This window comes from Stylophora pistillata, chromosome 2 (genome assembly GCF_964205215.1).
Source record: "Stylophora pistillata chromosome 2, jaStyPist1.2, whole genome shotgun sequence".
Classification (NCBI taxonomy): domain Eukaryota; kingdom Metazoa; phylum Cnidaria; class Anthozoa; order Scleractinia; family Pocilloporidae; genus Stylophora; species Stylophora pistillata.
In genome coordinates, this window is record NC_142520.1 from 40,257,878 (window position 1) to 40,277,259 (window position 19,382).

At 40.1% G+C, this 19,382-nt stretch overlaps 2 protein-coding genes across 4 annotated transcripts; both read left to right on the forward strand.

The window, feature by feature from the left end:
- The first annotated feature begins 2,535 nt into the window (after positions 1 to 2,535).
- Positions 2,536 to 19,382, forward strand: LOC111343112 (uncharacterized). Of its 3 annotated transcripts, none has more exons than XM_088748188.1 (10): positions 2,536 to 2,555; positions 5,058 to 5,109; positions 12,131 to 12,817; positions 13,458 to 13,670; positions 14,052 to 14,164; positions 14,255 to 14,302; positions 15,739 to 15,837; positions 15,949 to 16,047; positions 16,252 to 16,350; positions 17,012 to 19,382. In XM_088748188.1, the coding sequence occupies exons 3-10, from the start codon at positions 12,175 to 12,177 to the stop codon at positions 18,488 to 18,490; spliced, it is 2,793 nt and encodes a 930-aa protein (XP_088604314.1). In that variant the 5' UTR covers positions 2,536 to 2,555; positions 5,058 to 5,109; positions 12,131 to 12,174; the 3' UTR covers positions 18,491 to 19,382. The 3 variants fall into 3 exon arrangements, with proteins under 3 accessions (XP_088604314.1, XP_088604315.1, XP_088604313.1); XM_088748187.1 differs by lacking the exon at positions 2,536 to 2,555 and adding an exon at positions 4,676 to 4,731; XM_088748189.1 differs by lacking the exons at positions 2,536 to 2,555; positions 5,058 to 5,109 and adding an exon at positions 4,648 to 4,663.
- On the forward strand, positions 7,935 to 11,844 carry LOC148739485 (uncharacterized). The gene has a single exon (XM_088747945.1). It carries the CDS (start codon positions 7,935 to 7,937, stop codon positions 10,215 to 10,217), a length of 2,283 nt encoding a protein of 760 aa, XP_088604071.1. The 3' UTR covers positions 10,218 to 11,844.

Genomic DNA, 19,382 nt, shown 5'->3' on the forward strand with positions numbered 1-19,382 from the left:
ACACGGAATCGAGGCCACCCAGTCATCCGTGCGTATGTAAGACAAAGAGACTATAGTGTTGAAAACAAAGCGTAGATTCAAAAGTTTAATTGCTGTTTGGTGAGGAAATGAAGCTGCCTTTTTTGTTATCCTTGAACCAAATGTAGAGAGGACTCTGTCGTGTGAACGTACTCCTTAAATCTCTTTACACGCTGGTTTCAAAACGCTAAAGTTAACGGAGGTTCAGTGGCCGAAGTGAGTAAATTGTTTTGAATTGAATCCTCGATCGCCAGTACCATTAACTTACTTTATTTAAAACTCCTTTACTGCGCAAAACTTCAATGCAGCCAATCTGCACCACCTTAAATCGATTCCTCGGTTCCGGCTTTTTTCGGATGATTCTGGAAGCAATAAGCCCCCAAAGTAGCATCTAGTTGTTTTCATTTAACTCAGCCGATGGAAATGTCAGATTCTGTTTGGCTTAGATTATAACTTTGCCAACTAGAGTATCTTACTGTTTTGAATGATCTTTATTAAGAATATCTTACCGAAGACGACCATTAAGCTGACATTATGGAAACAGGAGGGTCTGCAATTAATCCGGTCTGCAGAGCCCAACCCGCCCTTACATTATGCATTTAAGAGTCGACTTAACATAACATTTCAATAACATAATACAGTGAAAATGAAATCATTTCTACAGAAATTTGATATTTTTGGCTTATTTGCGTGACAGAAGGTGATCACTAGATGTGATTTCTTGTATAAACTGGATTGACTACTTTGTTTCATCCAAGGCCTCTCGCAAAGTCCCAGATATAAAAACGGTTGTTAATTTTTCGGTGCAGTGGGCCTCTCGTCTTGACTCCAAAGTAGGTGTAGTGTCGTCGTGTTACTCACGTGATTTTTAAGTTTCGAGATCGGCAACATCTGCGCTCACCTAATACATTCGAATATCACGTCAAGTTTTGAAACAGATAATTTCACTAGCTTTCCTATTTCAATCTAGTTTTCCTGGTATTCTTAACACTTTTAACGTTTGTGTTCGCTGAGTAACTCCTAATAAAACACTAAAGTATTTAAACTTAACCCTTTTTCGTGGATCACTTCCTGTGTTTGGCTTAAAGTACCGCTAGGCTCAAATTGAAAAAGGGAATTCCCCCTCACTTGGCTTGTATCTGACCGATAGATGACCTTTGGAATTGTAGCTATACACAAAGTCGCGGATTTTGCTCGCTTTTTCTACATTTATACAAATGTCGGTTTAGATCATAGCTTTGTCGATGAAGCACCTTCGTACTCGTTATTTATCTGCTGTACATTTCCAATTTCAATTAAGTGAAACCCTTTTTTAAAAGAATTTGTGCAACCATGAGTTTAAGTGCTGGCTTCATGTTTTGGATGAGAATTGAAGGAGCAAGCTACCGCTTTTACTTTTACTTTTAGGAGACGACTGAAAATAAAACTTCAATTACTACAACATAGAATACAGCGAGATTCTATTTTGGAACCTCTGGGAACCTCGCAATTTGTATGTGTTTAGTTGCCAGAGAGTTTGTTATTTTCGAAAGGTGCTCACGAGATGCGATTTCCTACTTGAGCTAAATTAAGTATCTTGTTTCGTGTCGCTTGAGAAACAAGGCAGGATTTAAAGCGTGTATCATTATTCATCCAAGATCTCTTTCAATACTCCCAGATAGCATTTGATCGTTGTTTTTGTGGTGCAGAGGGCTTCTCTCCTTGACTCTTCATCAAATGTAGTGTCGTCGTATGAATAAGAAATGGGGTAACCACGAGTGTGGAGTGCGTCTGCAGAATTATTATTTCCACACATGTTGATGTACGCAGACGGAAATACCCATTGTCATGCATCGATGTCAGCGGCTCCTATTTTATTGCCTACTAATAAAGAAAATAGTGTATTTTATGTTTATAAAGCATTTAAATTTGCACTCGTATTTTACATCCATGTATTTGCATTTTCTGTCAGGTTAGAGGCATGTATTCGTGTCTAGCCATCTGTGTCCGAAAGTTACTCGTCTCTAACTTAAGACATCGGTATGTTACTCCCATGTCACTCATGGTAATTGTGTGTCGTTTTAGTTCAAAATCGGCAACATGATACCTTTCCTGCTGCATGTACCTGATATGTTCGAATATGATGCCAATTTTTGATGCAGAAGATGTAACTACCATTCCCATTTCAATCTAGCTTTCCTGGTATTTTGTTGCACTTTTAAGTTTTTTTTTCGTTCAATAATTTCTAATAAAACACGAGGGTATCTCGACTTAACCCTATTTTGAGGGTCATTTCCTGCGTTGGACTTAAAAATTGCGCAAGGCTCAAATCTATTGTTCCACTGGTAAAGGCCGGGAATTCCCCGCTGCTAAGGGTATTCTTCACTATTAAACGACCTTTGAAATTGCGCACATTTGCCATTTCTGCACTCATTTTACGGTACGAACGTCTATGTTGGTGAGAAGAAGCAACTGGTTCTCATTTGTTCAAGCATCTGCCCGTCTGTTTACAGCTTTAAGCTTATCAAGATATATCTCACCTTTATTTGAATGTTAAGGTAAGCTCAACAGGTTTTCTCAGGCTGTCCTGTAAGATCAGTGCCAATTGGATCGAGGCGTATCTAAACTTAAACACATACGGAAACAGACAACCACTAGCAGTCGCTTACAGTGCATTTCCTCAGTTCGTAAACTGTTCCCATTTTGAGTTCAGAGTCAGGGGACTGCAGGGACTGCAGCTTCATGCTTCTCAGGGTTTTACAAACTGTCCTCTAAAATCTGTGCTAATTAACTGATGTGTATCTAACACTACCTTAGACTGAGACAGAATCATGAAAACACTACTCATTGCTTCACGATCATTTCGATGTTAATTGTTCCCATTTCGGGATCAGAGTCAACCTTAAGATCATGACAACAAAGCTAAATCGGTGCGAACGAACAGTACGATGTGAACTGTCCTTCAATTCATCCCATCATTTCATTTCGTTTATTTGGTATACACCCCATTTGGGTTAAGAATAACTTTTAAGATAAAACATTCATTTTCTGAACATTTAGTAAGAGTAAATAACTGTCAAGAGCTTCCGGAAGAGACAAACAGGCCTCAATTTACGGTAAGCTAAAAGGAATATATAATTCAATTGGACAGTAGATCACGAGACTTGCAATTTGAGATGCAGGCCAGCTTATGTATGTTATAATTGCATGTTATCATTTTTCCAATCGAGCTACCGAATGAAGGCAAAACCTACGAGATTCAAAAGTTGACTGCTTGGTTTGGAAATAAGGCTGTTTTTTTTTTCTTCTCATTATGCTTGAACTCAAATGCGCAGCAGACTCGGTCGTGATATGATCATACACCCTTCAATGCCTTTACAAGCTGGTTCCAAAACGTTTAAGTTGAGGGAGGTTGAATTGCTGCGATGGGTGAATAACAATCGAAGAAGAAAGGCGAGATAAACACAAAACTAAACTTTAGAGAAATTTCATGTCGAGCGAAAGCAAATATCAGTTTTGATTCCCTTTTTATTGGATTAAAGCTTTGTCAATAGTATTAGGTTACTTGATTTAAAACTCCTTTGCTGCGCGATCGAAATTGCGTTGTACCTAATCAGCGCCACATTACGTTTAAGTCCCCGTTTTTTGTTAAGGGTGATTTTAGAGGAAATACGTTATCGTAGTTGGCATTAAGCTGATTACTGATTTAGTGTATTCGTTTATCGATCTACCGAAAAAATCTCTGCTAAAAAAACACGTGTCGTGAAATATATACAACTAATTTGATCATAATGTAGAAACCGGAGAATCAAGATGAAATCATATACGATCTCTACAAACAAAACAAAACTCGTGAATAAATGTTACATAACAGTCGTGACGCGTGACTGTTCGTGACACTGTGTCAGTTGCGGTTGAAACTGCACCAGTTTGCTGAATGATAACCAAGCCTCCTTGTAGTCCTGTATACGCAAACTGCCCATGCTGAATGTACATCACCTGTTGATTGGTTACCGTCTAAACACATAAGTAAAAATGATAAATTTTATGCATACATTACGTGGATATTTTCATGCATCTAGTATTTAATTGGTATGTATCTGCATTTTCTATTGACACTAAAAGATTCACCGATCCCAACCACCTATCATTAAATAATGACCTTCCCTTACTCGTATGAATCGTTTGACTTCATTTGTTATTTTTAAGTCACTCGAACAACTCGCGTAATGTGAAATCCGCTTTCAACATCACGCGAGTTGTTCGGCTGATCTCCTCTTCATAGCGGAACATGATGTCGTCGTTGGTGCGCCGTTTATCGGATAAATTCGAATATGACGTCATTGTCTAATAGGGATCTTTTTTACTTTTCTAATTCAGTCTACTTTTCTTGGTTTTAATTCGTTTGTCTATTTCTATCCTAACATGAAGTTATCGAAAGTCACCTCATTTTTTAGGGTAACTTAACTCCTACCTTGCTTTGAATTATACAAGGCACAAATCTGTTGTTCACAAAGGGACTTTCCCGTTGCTAAGGGCGTATTGACCTTTCTATTCGTGGCACTGCATAATTGCTTATGTTTTACTCGCCATTTCCACACTTCAATACACGCACGAAGGTTTTGGCGTATGAAGAAGCAGTGGTAACTCGTGGATATTTGTTCAGGCAACCAAACCTTTTGTTTGCAGCTTCAAACTTATCAAGATATTTCTCAGTTTAACTTTTATTTTAAGGTAGGTTTGGCAGCTTTACCTAGGTCGTCGTGAAGATTCAAAACAACTTTAAGAGAAGCGTTTCTAGGAATGCCTTGTACATAGACAGAAACATACAAACACTACCAATCTCTAGAAGGGTATTTCGTAGTTAAATGTCCCCATTTTACAGCCAGAGTCATCTTTAAAATCGCGACACTGCTGCTCAGTCGGTGCGAACGAAATAGCACGATTAAGACTTTCGTCCAATTCATCCCGTTATTTCAGGTTTATTTCATTGAAATACGTTCCGTTTGCTTTAGAATAGTGTCTGAGACGATATTTTTTCCTTCCTGAACATTTTGTAGGAGTGAGTATCAGTCAGGAGCTGCAAGAAAATCCGAGAGGCCTCAATTTACGGTAAGCTAAAGAGAAAAGAGAAGTTAGTAAACAGTACATGACATCTGATGTCTTGCTCGTATAGTATTCAGATCACGAGAAATGCGATTTGAGATGAGCGCCATAGAATGTATCTCATAGCTTCATGTTATGATTGCTTCAATTGAGCAAGTGTCGAAGACGAAACTAAGATACAAAAGTTGTCTGTTCAGAACGGAAACTACTCACTTTTGTGGTGTCATTACGCTAATGGAAACAAAACGCACAGAATACTCAACATTTTGAATGAACAAAATAATAAATACATAAATCAAGTACAAAATGGTGAAATAAAGATACAGCGACTAGCGAGTGATCAGAAGTTGAAGAAACACGACTCAATTAACAAGAAACGAAAATTTGTAGTTGTATTTCATGTTTATTTAGCGAAGGTAAATATCAGTTTCGATTTCGTCTTGGATTGAAGATTCGTTGATGATGTAACATTCACTCACTCGATTTGAAACTGCCATGCATTCCACCTGAGGGAAACTCAATCATTACATATTAGTGCCACCTTAAATTTATGAGCTCGGTTCTTGTGTTGGATGATTTTAAAGGGAATAAGTAACCGGAGTTGCCATCTAAATGAACTGGAAAAACAGGAGGGTTTGTACAAATCCATTTTGCGATTTATCTTTGTACTTTGAGAAGGTAACTGAACATTACAGTGAAACCGGATGTTCTTTTGATATGAACCTTGCAAACCTCCGCCGCAACTTTGGTAATTTGATTGACAGTTTGAGTGGAGCAAGTTGCAACCCGCGCGAGCAAGTTGCAACCTGCGCGAGCAACTTGCTCGGTTTAATCGCACCTCGTGGTACTGACAGCAACAACAGTTTGAAACAACTGCGGGAAAATCAAGCGCTGTTAGGAACACATTCTTTATTTGACGTTTGATATTAGATGTTTGAGTACGGAGGGCCTTTTAGTTACGCGTGTGATATCACAAAGTCATTTCAATGTAAGGAAATGAAAGGCCCTTAACTTGTGTTACATGTCGTAAATCATTAAAGCGTCAAGTTTGTTTACAATTAGATAAGATTCAGCCGTCGCCTACGCAGACGCCCCTGTTTCTCGTGAAATTTCTTACTCAGAATAACAATGTTAAATGTAATGAAATTAATTTGAACAATTCTCTTAGGTGTTGTCTTTGTCAATGATGATTCATCGGTACATAATTAATAGAGGACTATGATCGGAAAAATGAACCCTTAATATTAATGGATCAAATCCAGCCATGAAGATGATGTAGTCTAGTGTTTTTCTGAGGTTTTCTTCACTGAGCGACTCTTCAGGGCAGACAGAAAGTTTTTTGTAAGTGAAGTTTAAGTCCTTCCTCAAAATGTCGCTGATTCAGTAGAACGAGATGGAACATTGGCAACCGTACATATTCCGCTTCCAACAAGACCTTCCCTGATTTCCGAATTGTATGTACCAGGGTTATTAGGTTACAATATTTTACAAATTCTACGACATCAGGGCTAGAAACTGTTCGTTCCTCCCAACCAGGTTTACCGGGAAAATACGTTCCGCACTGCAGAAAGTTAGTCACAATGTTCGATACAGTTTGTGGCGCTAATCCAACAACTTCGGCAATTTGTGCCTGTTTCACACCAGATGACCATAAAGCAATTATTTGTTCCCTTTTTTCAACCGGAGTGGTACGATTATGATGTAAGTAAGCCATAAAAGCCACAAAATTCGCAATTCGCTCATCAAATAAAATTGTAACCCGGCGCCAAAACATGAGTAGCGAATTGCTCACGAGGTTGCAACTTGCTCCAATCAAACTGTCAATCGAATCACCAATGTTGCGGCGGAAGTTTGCTAGATTGATATCAAAAGAACATCCGGTTTCACTGCATCGGCATTGAACTCATTCCTACTTTAGAACCTCCAGGAACCTCTTTATTTGTTTGTGTTTAGTCGCTGCAAAGTTTGTAAAATTTGGCTTATTTGCATGATCGAAATGTGCTCACGACACGTGCTTTCAAGAGTGAACTTAGGTAGTCACGCTATTTTATGTCATATTACTGGGACTAAACACGGCAACATTTAAAACGCGAGAAAATAATCAGGAACTTTTTTGTCCAATAATATATGTTAGAACGAGAAATTGCTGCCGATCTACTCTTTCACAGTTCGGTGTTACTCTGTTTGCTCGAATTGGAATTTCTCCGGAGCTGCTACGCGTGTTCAAAGTCAAGACTCCGGAAAGATAATTTATACATTTTTTGGATCGTTTCAAGAAGTACTCCATGTTTGCTCTAACACCCGCTCGATACCGTCACTAAGGCGAAAAATGTGAATAAAATGGAACATTGCGAGGGTAAGTGAAAACAAAAGTGGGAAATCTTGAAGAAGTAAATGCTGAGTTTTACCACCAAGGGAAACGACATGTGGCATTTCGTTGAGCAATCGTTTTACTTAAGCTTGTCATTTTATACCGCGACAACTCTCACAATAACATAGGCTGTTTTTTTAATTTGTTTTGTTTTCGTCACATCCTAGACTTTTCATTTACTAGAGAAGTCTCTAGATGGGAACTGCACGCAAAATAGCAGTGTTATGTATTCTGAAAATTGTCGGAAAAGTGACGTCAGCCTTGTAACCTCGCAACGCGAAACCAAGGGTGGTCTTTAAGATATTGTGGGTTTGTAAAAAGAATAGGCTAAGATCGACGCGATACGAAGCGTGTGACGACTAGAATAAAGATAGGGAAAAAAAACTACGCGAGTGACTAGTGTTGCTATACTGGGATTTCCAACACTAACTGGCACCTCCGACGGGACTGAGATCGAGACATGGAACTGGAGGCACTACAGAAGGATTTGGACGCAAAACTCAAGCTTTTGGCGTACAAGCAAGAAAATGGAAAGGGCATTGTGGACAAGGCAAACGCGACAACTATTGGGAGACACCGTGACGCGTTGGTGTGTTTAGCAAAAGAAGCAGACGAGATCAAATTAAAGATCGAAGAGAAGAAGATTGCAAAGGGTGAGCAAATGGACGAGGTATGTGCATGGAGCAATGAAATAGACAAAGTTATTGAGGGTGTAGACGCGGAGATCGAATACCTTGGGAAGTGTTTGGGGGAGGTGAAGAAAAAATCGCAAATGGCCGAAAAAGAAAGCGAGAAAGCGACAATCGCGAAGGAGAGAGAGGAACAACTCACGTTTGAAAAGGCACAATGGGAAATGAAGCTTGATTACGAAAAAAAATCAGAAGAATTAGGTAACAAAAAAGGGAAAGGGTTATCAGGCAATTCCGGAATGCACGCCCAGTTGCCAAAGCTATCAATAACGAAGTTTGATGGGTCCTTCGAACAATGGCTCTCTTTTTGGAACAAATTTTCCGCGGAAATAGACGCGACAGATCTGTCAGCAGTGACAAAGTTCGCTTATCTAAAGGAACTCCTTGTTACAAAGGTACGAGCGGACATAGATGGACTCCCGTTCAATCTTGAGGGGTACGAAAGGGCGAAGGCCATCCTAAAATCGGAGTACGGAAAAACATCAGAAATTGTAAACGCATATGTAAACAACATCATGGGTTTGCCTACCATCACAAGCGCCAGTCCAAAAGAAATTAATGAGTTTTACAAAAAGCTTCTGTTCAATGTACAAAGCTTAGAGACGCTCGGGAAGTTGCGTGCAGTCTCCGGAAATGTGACGGCGGTGTTAGACAAACTGAAAGGAATAAAGGGAGACTTAGTCCGGGGACACGAAGATTGGCGAGACTGGGATTTCGCTAAACTGATTCAGGCAATTAAAAGTTGGAGAGACATAAATTCAGAAGGAGAGGAAAGCGAAGGTGCGAGTTTGTCCAAGAGGAAGAATGATCGCAACGACTGGAATGCACGCGTTCCGCCGCCACGCGGAAGGTCTTATCAGGTCCAACAACAAGCAAATGGAAGACAGATCCGCGGGTGCGTCTATTGCGATGACACGAACCACACATCCGTTAATTGCACCAAAGTTGTCGCGGTCGGAGACCGCAAACGAATTCTGAGCCAAACACAGTTGTGTTTTAATTGTACAAGTGACAAACACAGAGCAGACAGCTGTAGAAGCCGCGGGTGTCATAACTGTCAACGCAGACATCACACGTCAATATGTGATCACCCACCAAGCGGTCACACAACGAGGGGAAGATTTATGACAGCACAAAACAAAGGAACAGAGAGAGTCGTGTATCCCGTTGTTGTCGTAGAAGTAAATGGAATCAAGTGCCGCGCACTCCTAGACACTGGGGCAGGCAGCTCATACGCGTCGTCAGCTATCCTTGAACACCTGGGAAACAAACCGCTACGAGAAGAATTCAAGCGCATAGAGACGATGCTTGGGTCAACAAACAAGGTCATCGGAGTTCATAGCGTGACGATTGGCAGTCTTAATGGAAAATTCCGATTGGAAACGGAAGTCACCAGAGTGGACCGTAGTACATTGCTATCACTTGACAACCCAGGATATGCTGGGATACTGTACCGAGACGCATGTGATTTGAAAGTCGGATGGGATGCTCAACTTCCTGGTCAACTGGGAACCAAGTGGTCAAGATGGGAAGCACAGCTACCAGTGAGCATTTCCGTACCCAGAGCCATACCTCAACACTTTGAAGAGATCAGCAACATTGAGCTACATTGTTTCGGCGACGCAAGCGGACAAGGCGTTTCTGCGGCAGTGTACGGTGTCATATCTCAACCATCCGGTGATAGTGTTGGGCTGATAGCAGCCAAAGCTAGACTGGCGAAGCAAGGCTTCACCATCCCCCGCCTCGAGTTGGTCTGTGGTCACATGGCGACCAATCTCATTGTGAACGTTAAGGAAGCATTAGAGGGTTTCCCAGTTGGAAATATGTTCTGCTGGTTGGACAGCAGCGCTGCGTTACATTGGATCAAGGGAGCAGGGAGTTACAAGCAGTTCGTAAGCAATAGAGTGCAGAAAATCCAGCAACACCCAGAAGTAAACTGGCGTCATGTGGGTACAAAGGACAACCCAGCTGACCTTGGCAGTCGGAGCGGAAGCGTGGAAAATGAAGAGCTATGGTGGAGAGGGCCTGAGTGGCTACTAGACCGAGAGCGATGACCAGCCGATATTAAGACAACGGCCACACCAGACAGTCAGGCGGAAGCAAAAGTGATACGGGAAGTATTCGCTGTAGCACAAGCTAAGACAGACATCCTAGACGCCTTGCTGATCAAGCTCAACTTATGGAAAACCCTAAGGGTTTGTGCGTGGGTGACTCGTTTCATGCATAACCTACGGAGCGAAAAGACGAGAAGATCTAAGGGACCACTCACGACAGAGGAGATCGAGATGCAGCGACACCTGTGGCTAAAGCGAGCACAGGTGAATTTGAAGAGAGACGAGCGGTTCGAAGATCATTGTGTTCAGCTGAACAATAAATACTACTAATAATAATAATTTAATATTTATATTGCGCAAATAAACATGTGGATATGATCAAATGCGCATCACAACACTTTTCGGGGGACTTTGGCCGGACTGCATCAGCAGTTTACAAACAATCGAAGGAAACTTATTTGAAGATGTCCCCTCCCCCCTCAATTCCCAGTAAAGAGGCCAGACCACATCACAGTAATCTGGTGAGTGGGTTCTTTAACGTCCCCTGCCTCACCAAATTAACTAATTAATAGATGCAGGAGACGGGACCGACGGTTTATTCGTTCTTATCCGAGAAGACTAGAATGTCTATCTATTTCTTGATCTTATAGAAAGGTAGCGCATTCTCCTCATTTATTTTAAGACCTTGAGTGTTGGTCCGGCCGGGGCTTGAACCATCGACATCGACCTCCCGCACAACAGTCCAGCGCTCTAACTAATTGAGCTAACCGGGAGGCGGTCATGATTTTTTTTAATCAAATATCTGATGTGCTTGTAAAAAGTGAAAAGTGGCAGGTAATTTTTTGGAACTGAGAAGCTTCGGGAAACTTATGGTCACCGCTCGATAACAGGGTCTATCGCCTTTTTTTCTGGGAAAGGAATTAATTGAGAGCGGCACTGGGAAAGACATTCTTTTGTGTTTATTACAACCCCCTGAGTGAAATAACGGCCACTACTCTTAGAAAATTGTGCCACGTTTAACTTTAATGTAGTCAAATGAATCTCCAGTAAACGCTTAGTTAATTATCTTGTTATGGCCTTCAGTAAAGCGTGCAAGAAAAGAAGTATGAGTTATTGTCCTTGCCATGAAAAGATTTCCTGTACCTGAACAAAGGTGATATTCTGATCGAAACATGCTTATCAAGAAAGATTTTGTTTTAGCACGATTTGTTCCTCATCCAGTGGCCTTGAACGGAGTATGTCTTTGCTTCGTTTGCCATCGTTATAGGTCAAGTCTTAATTTTATTTATGGCCAAAATCCCTCCTTTATTTGCTGTCTGAATATAATTTAGGCAAATTGGCCTTTGACATTTGATGCAATTGCGATTCAATACTCTTTGTGTAACCTTAAAATATAATGTAATGTAAATATAAGAGAAAAATCGAGTTTCCAGATGGGATTTGAACCCACGACCCTCCGTGATCTAGTCGGATGCTCTAACCACTGAGCTACAGGAGACTCTCTGGTGAGCAAGGGTCAGTTAGTGGGTATTGACTGGAACCGCATCACGCGGCTACACAGCCAAACAACAGCTAGCGCATAGAAGCTCACTAACAGCATCACGCTGTCACATCAAAGCATCACATGCATTAATTGACCCTTGCTCACCAGAGAGTCTCCTGTAGCTCAGTGGTTAGAGCATCCGACTAGATCACGGAGGGTCGTGGGTTCAAATCCCATCTGGAAACTCGATTTTTCTCTTATATTAAAAGTTGTTTATTTCATCCTTAAATGTAAATATAATGTAAATATAATGCAACCCTCAGTTTCTTTGTTTGTTTTCAAATTATGAAAACTTTCTGCCTTGACTTCGTTTGGTTAAAACCTACAGAACATCAGTTTGCCGATGTTTTTTAAATTTTGTATTTTTCAGATCCTATCCAGAGTTCAGTTCCCTGAGCAGCAAACTTTGTCACCATGGATATCCTCAGCAACGATAAAAGATGGCTTGTGACTCTTGTTGCCTCAAATAAGGTCGTGGCCCCAGTTTTACAGGATATCGTAAAACAAGGAATGGACAAGCTGTATGTTACCCTGGATAATTACCTTAGAGGACTAGTGCCCCTATGCAGTCTACCAACACTGACCTACGCGGATGTTTGCCGTCTGGCAGCCACTCCAAATCTGGCTTCTTCTCTGAAAGACTTGAATTTTGGAAATATTAACAACAATTCTGGTATCCATGGTAAGACCAAAGGGGTCTACAACTACAATGTAAGCAGTCCAGTTGATCTTGCTAAGCTGTACCTCCCATACTACCTTGCGGTATTCTCGGCATTCGACAAATCTATGGATTTGAGTGCCGCTCTTAGACTTTTGGGATATAGGAAGTATCCCATACAAGTATTCGGGTCAACTGATCCCTTGCACGATATTCAGTCACTGGCAGATGATGTTAGAAAGAATGTTAGGAATCGGGGAAGTCATTTTAACGAGAGTGACTGGACCCAAATCGTTTTTGACCAATGCTTTGACAAGTTGAAGGCTCTGCTACAATGTCTGCCCCTGCTTCCCGAAAAGAAGGAGCTTTTGGATCACCTTTCTGCATGGAAAACAGATGGTAATAAAGACTTCTATAGAAGTATTTTGTAACCCTTCAACTAATAGCTTGTTGATTATATAAACTCTCCAAGTCGAATTTAAGAGAGAGTACAGAAGTGGCTTTCCAAGGGTAACATTTCCTTTCCGGAAATTTGAAAACATGAAATGTTTTTGGCTACATTTCCAGTATTTTAGGAGAAAACGTTACCGCTCAGCAGTCAAACTCAGCCCAAACTTTCAGGTCAATAGAAACATCGCTCCAACCCTGTTCGTACTCAGGGCATTTGCATTGACTACTTTTCATCCATAGGGTACATACTCTCTGGCAGGGTATATGCCTGGCTTCCATTCGTGACTCACTGAATATGTTTTTGATCGTTTATCCTTCCAAAATGTCATCATATCAAGCTTAACCGACAGCGGTTTCTATGTTGTTTTCATTCACTTCCCAACTGAGACAAATCTTCACTTCAGAGGTTTTCCCTGTGTCAACCTGGTCGTTGGAAATAAGTAAGCGTAACAAGATACTCAAAGGAGCCTGCTACACTGATATGAAGTAGAAAATTTTTTATTCATTGTTCAGGTGTCACATCTACAGTGAAATCATAAGAGAGTTCTTTCACTATTAATATCCCTTTTTGTGTGATCATCATTTTTAGGTTTCAAGTGGATTGTTGATAATGATGTCAAAGTCTTACTGGAAAAGTTTCAAAGCGTCAAACTTGCTTCAATTAATGACAAATTGGATGACATACCAACTAAGGATGAGAACGAAAGAGTGATAACCAAGCTGTTTTCCTTTCACACCAGTATGATGGACAGATTAGATAGAATGGAATCCTTAATTCGATTAGTTAATCGCAGGCTAGATGGTAAGTTTATAAACCAAGACTGGTTGCAATTGGTGAAATTCCAGTGGAAAAATATGAGAGGGGGTACTCTTCCGGTCGCTCACCATTTCACCCGCAGAAGCGTGTAAATTTTCCAGCAGCACTCGCGAGTGAGTCGGGGGCCACGCGGCTAGATGTACTGTAATACGTTGTCATTGTTGTATTGCAAAAGTGTGCAGTTTTGCTGATTGGATACGTCAGTATTGTTGACACGTACGCAAGTAAGAGTCCTGGAGCATAAATTGTTCCGAACTGGCAGTCACCTTGTTTGTTTTATTATTATTTTTGACAGTAAGGCTTCACGCAGAATTTCTATAATGCACTTTTAATTTTGAACTTGGTTGCATTTGTAAATTTATGCAGGCATCAGCGTCAGTGCTCTAAATCAAGAAAGTAGCAAGAGTGTTCTCTGTACAGAATCTAGCGTTTTATCTGCAAACGCAAGTTACACAGGATTACGCCAAATGAGGGATAAGGTAACGTAATCTAGTACCTATGATGTTGGAAATTTTTCCGAATAAAATTGTTGGAATCTGTTGACGCTAAACTCGCTATTCCTCCTGCAGGACCAGAACCTAGAATCGACCTGCAAGATGAGAGCTGAAAATGCAAGAGTAAGTCAGTTATTAAATTGATTGAAAGTTCTATGATGTTTTTCTTTTATCATGAAGACGCTTAAAAACCTTCGTTTTTTCATCCATTTACTCGTGACCGTCATACATCTCTTGACTGCGTATTTTCATAAATTAGTTTACAAATTAACATGTTCATATGATGGTTCGGCTAAGTTAAAACTGATCTAACACAAAAACTTCCATTACGATAGGCTGCAAAAAAGAACTCATCTTTCAAGTATGGAAATACTTTGTAAATAAATTGATTTGTGTATATCTTTTTCGTATGCAGTAACTGTGTAAATGCCAAGATCCTAAGGTTACGTCTTACTCAGCAACTTAACAATTACAGGGGTAGCGATGTGCGAAGCGATAGACCATCTGAACTCAGCTTGTAAAATAATTGCACACGTTTGATTATAGTTCAAAGTTCGTAGTCGCGACAGAGAGTAGAACTAGGTAGTGCAGTCTAGTGTAGTGCAGCCTATCGTTGTGCAGCATATCGTTGTGCAGGCTCGAACTGAAAACGATAATTGCATACATTTCAGCTAAGATAGCATTGGCTACATAGTCACATTACAGACAATTAACCGGTGCTTAACAAAGCGAAAAAGACGAGTCAGAGAAAACTGATAGACAATATTGGTTTCGTAGCGTGACAACACCTCGACCTTAAAAGACTAGTCATTTGGCGATAAAGACAATTAAGGTACTTAAACTTACTTTGGTGACGACTCGCACAGATGATAGCAGAAAGTATCGCACGTGCGTTTTGAAACTTTGTACGTTTCTTAGCCGTCCTTTGCAAAACTACAACCTGAAATCACCAAAATTTGCGTCCTCTGCGAAGCGAGACCGCGACGTCTTCCATGGCGTTGCCGTCCTGACTTCTTAAAGTCCCTCTTACTGACTAGTACGGTTATTACGAGTTGCCTTTTAAACCACACGCATACGTGATTACATGTTGGGGCGTTAGTTGAAAAAAGTAACCCTACATTTTTGGAGTGTTAATTCATTTCCTAAAAACACGAATTTAGCCTCGAGAAGCATGAATCTGCAAATTCCTAATTAATGCGTGGTACATCTGAGCACGTTTAACTGAACTTGACTAGAGCTATCGATTGTTACTGAAAAATGTCGTAAAAGCAGGGGGCGTTTTAAAACTAATAAACTGTACTCAAATATTTCTTCTTTTATGACCTACTATCATAAATCTGTTGTGCAAGTCGCCCAACTTCAACTGCGATATTTGGAGATCTTATCTCCTTAAAACATATACTTCAGTTCCTGATAATAGATACATACTCTGCTCTTTTACACTTGAGCTACATTCCAAAAAGCCCTCATACTAATCAACATTAATTTGTAAGTGTAACGATGCATTCACGATGAGTGTTTTACTAGCGATGTGCTAAAAAGAAAACCCGTTTTTACAGCTATCAAGAGAAACACTACACAGAGCTGCAATCGGCGGTCGATGTGATGTTGTTCGTTCACTTCTTGGATTTGGTGAATATGTGGACAAGATGGATAAGGTTGCTCGCTTGATGATTTTACGTTTAAATGTGTCTGTTCTTTCTATTCCATTCTTTTCTAAAAAAGATAAGTATATAACCTTTAACTGATGCATTGCTTTAATTTCTCAGTTTGGTTTGACGCCTCTTCACCTTGCCGCATGGTATGGGCAAACAGCTGTTGCAGAGCTCTTGTTAATGCACGGTGCAAATGTCAATGCCGCAGATAGGGTAAGTTGGTGACCAATCGTGTTTGTGTTTTGGCAATACGTCACATATATAAATAAAAAATTTCAGGCAAGCGATCTGATACTCCATAGTCTGCTTTAAGCTCTCGAAATTTTTCTTCAATAAATCGTTTCGCGCGCCCAGGAATGCTGATCCTATTGAGGGAATTGGTATAATTTTGACCTTTGAGAACTTTTTCCCTTTCAGTTTCAAAAAACAGCGGTACAAAAAGCTGAACGGAACAATCACCGATCCATTGTTGAGCTGCTTCTGAGGAATAATGCAATTCCCATTTACAATCAACCGGTATGGTGAAGATTGTATTCCATCTTCCTTCATGACTTGTAACTACATAAAACATCTTTCCATACACAGCTCAAGATCGGGTTAAGACTTACATCAAGATTTAGCAAAAGCGTCTTTTCATTAAGGATGTTTGCTACCAGTTCGTATGTTTGGTGCACGTCTTCGTATTTATGGTCTAAGCATTTTTTCTGTTACTACCAGCCAAGAGTGCATACGTTGTTTTGTCCCATGTGCGTAGTTTGGTCCATCTCCTGGCCACCATCTCCTCTTCCTCTTTACAGACGTAATATTAATGGTACCATTTGTAGCTGATCATTTCCGGTTGTGTTCACCTAAGCTTCTATTGTCCAATTATGTCACATTTATTGTTTCACATGGTTACCATCTATCACACCTTAAAAGGGATTATGTTTCAACACCACGCATGCACATATAGAACGCAGAAAATGCAAGCACCAATGGGCCTTTGATAGCCTTTTATATGACTCACAGAATCTAAACAGAGGATAATCTATATGTCTTTCAAAATTATTCAAAGTCTATTACAGCTTTGCCATTTCAATCCTTAATGGTGTGCTAGCTTTTTATCAATAAAAAAAAATCTGCATGATCTGAATGGATTAATGATGTACTAAGGGCTATAACGTATTTTTCATTTCAGCTCAGCCTAATGTCCCTTTCGCGAAAAGCTTTTCTGCACGTAGATGCACGATCCGGTTTCAATCGACTTCAGGCAGCTGTATTTCATGGCGATTATCGAACGGTTTTAAAAGCTCATGCCCTTCTTGATAATTATGTTCAAGACATGAACTTAAAAAAAACAGGAAGTCGAGCAAAGGTTTTTCCTGGGAGAACCGCATCAGAAATTATTTCAGCTCTGCGAAAAAAGGGAGAAGGAAATGTTGATATAGAAAAACTGTACGTAGAGAGCGTTGAGAAGGTCGATACATTAATTGAGTTGCACTTAAGTAAATGTAACAATGATGCAGAGAAGGCTGTGGAGATTGTTTTAAACGAGGGTGTAGATATAAATATACCAGGAAAAAGCAACCGTACACCTTTGTTGTGGGCAAGTCCATCAGCCTCTGGTGAGTTTATCCAGACCCTCATTGATCTTGGAGCTGACGTAAATGCTCAGAGGACAGACGATAAGGTTACACCTTTGTATTTGGCAGCTTCTTGGAACAACTACATGGCTGTTGACATCCTTTTAAAGCATGGAGCCAGTGTGAATCTTCCTAATATCTATGAAGAGACGGTTTTACATGAGTGTGCAGACAAAGGATTCTTAAGCGTCTCCCGGTTACTAATTGATTCAGGACACGACATCAACTTGAGAAACAACAGAGGCCAAACCCCGCTTTACTTAGCCGTCAAAAATAAACACAAATACATAGTCAAATGTTTACTTGAAAGGGAAGCTGATGTGAATATGAAATGCAAGGAGAATGAAAGTGATAGAATTTATCTTGTTCGTGGGACGGACAGGGGAAAACGAGCCTGGCTTCATGTTCTTGTAGAGAAAGCTCTTTTGCCCCTGTTCTTGAGGAAGACCCAAGCTGGAAATCTCAACGTTGCCGACTTTGGAGTCGTCCTCAAGATTGGATGGGGAAACGATCCTCCAGAGAATGTACGGCAAAGTATCCGTGAAATGGGTGACACCTTTCCTGACACACAAAGTCAGACAGTTCTTCATGTTGCTAGCAAAAGTGCTGGTCCCGACATTGTAGAGCTAATTGTGAAGTACAAAGCAGATATAAACGCATTTGATATGGACGGATTCACACCTCTCCATTTGGCAGCGATAAATGGTAACATTCCAGTTGTTAAAAAGCTGGTTGAATTCAACGCCGATATTGACTTGAAAGTGGATGGAAAAGATGCAGCTGACTTGGCTCAAATGAACGAGGAAACAGAAATTGAGGAGTATCTTAAATCTAGAAGAAGCCTTTCCCAAAGAGACTCGGAAAGTCATTCGGCAGAAAGTCAATTGGTGGAAAGTCATTCAGCGGAAAATCAATCGGAAGAAAGTCAATGGGTAGAAGGAAAATTGATTTTAAGAGGCGCCATTAAAGGTGCAAAACAAGGCTTAAAGTTCCTCGAACAGGGCTTAAAGTTGTTCGAAGAAAAATACGGTTAATTTATGCCGTTCATCATTATTTTGGACTTTTCAGAACACGATTTTTGTTTTACAAATGATCAGAGCAACTTTGATTTTTCTTGTTTGCAAGGGTAAACTGTGGTCATGTGATCATCGTGAAGATTTCAATTTATAATCGCATGGCACTATTATTTCCATCACTGTGTTACCTAAGTCATTTAATGAGTGAACGTAAATTGACTTTAGACCGAGATAATGTATTGACTTTTTTTTAAAGAAACTTTGATTGGGACAGTGGAAATGACCGGCCGTGTGAAAATCGTGTGGTTATGCACTTTTACTTCGTACACAGTGAAAGGTTTTTACTCCAACTATTTCACCTGCATATATGATCGATACAACAATCGATTCAAAAAGTATTTTTATAATGTAATGTATCCAGCAGGGATTGTAGCACAATAGTTTTTCTTAGTACAGTTTTCAATCAATTGTAAGTAGCTTTTTTTTGAAAAAATAGCCTTAGAAGCTAAAAAAAAAAAAAAACAACAAAATAAAGCCAAGCATGGAATCTAGTTGTTCACGATGTGAACCTAAGGCAACATACCAAAATATAGGCATGTATTTCCCTATCACAATCCTTCTGTTTGTACACGGATGCAAATATTATAGCCAAAGAAAATCAGGTATACAAAGCGGCTGAATGAAAATTAAGTGGTTTTACATTTATCTTTTGTACATATGTTGCATTTTTTTTACCTGATTTTTCAAAGTCCTTATATGTATTGCCACATCGACTGATTATATGATATGAGTATCATATAAAATTACCAAATGGGGGTTCTAACAAAATTTAAAGCTGTTCTTCGCACAGCTTTAAATTTCTTGAAGTAGCCTCTACACAGTCTTAAACGCCAAAAAGAATGATACTGAT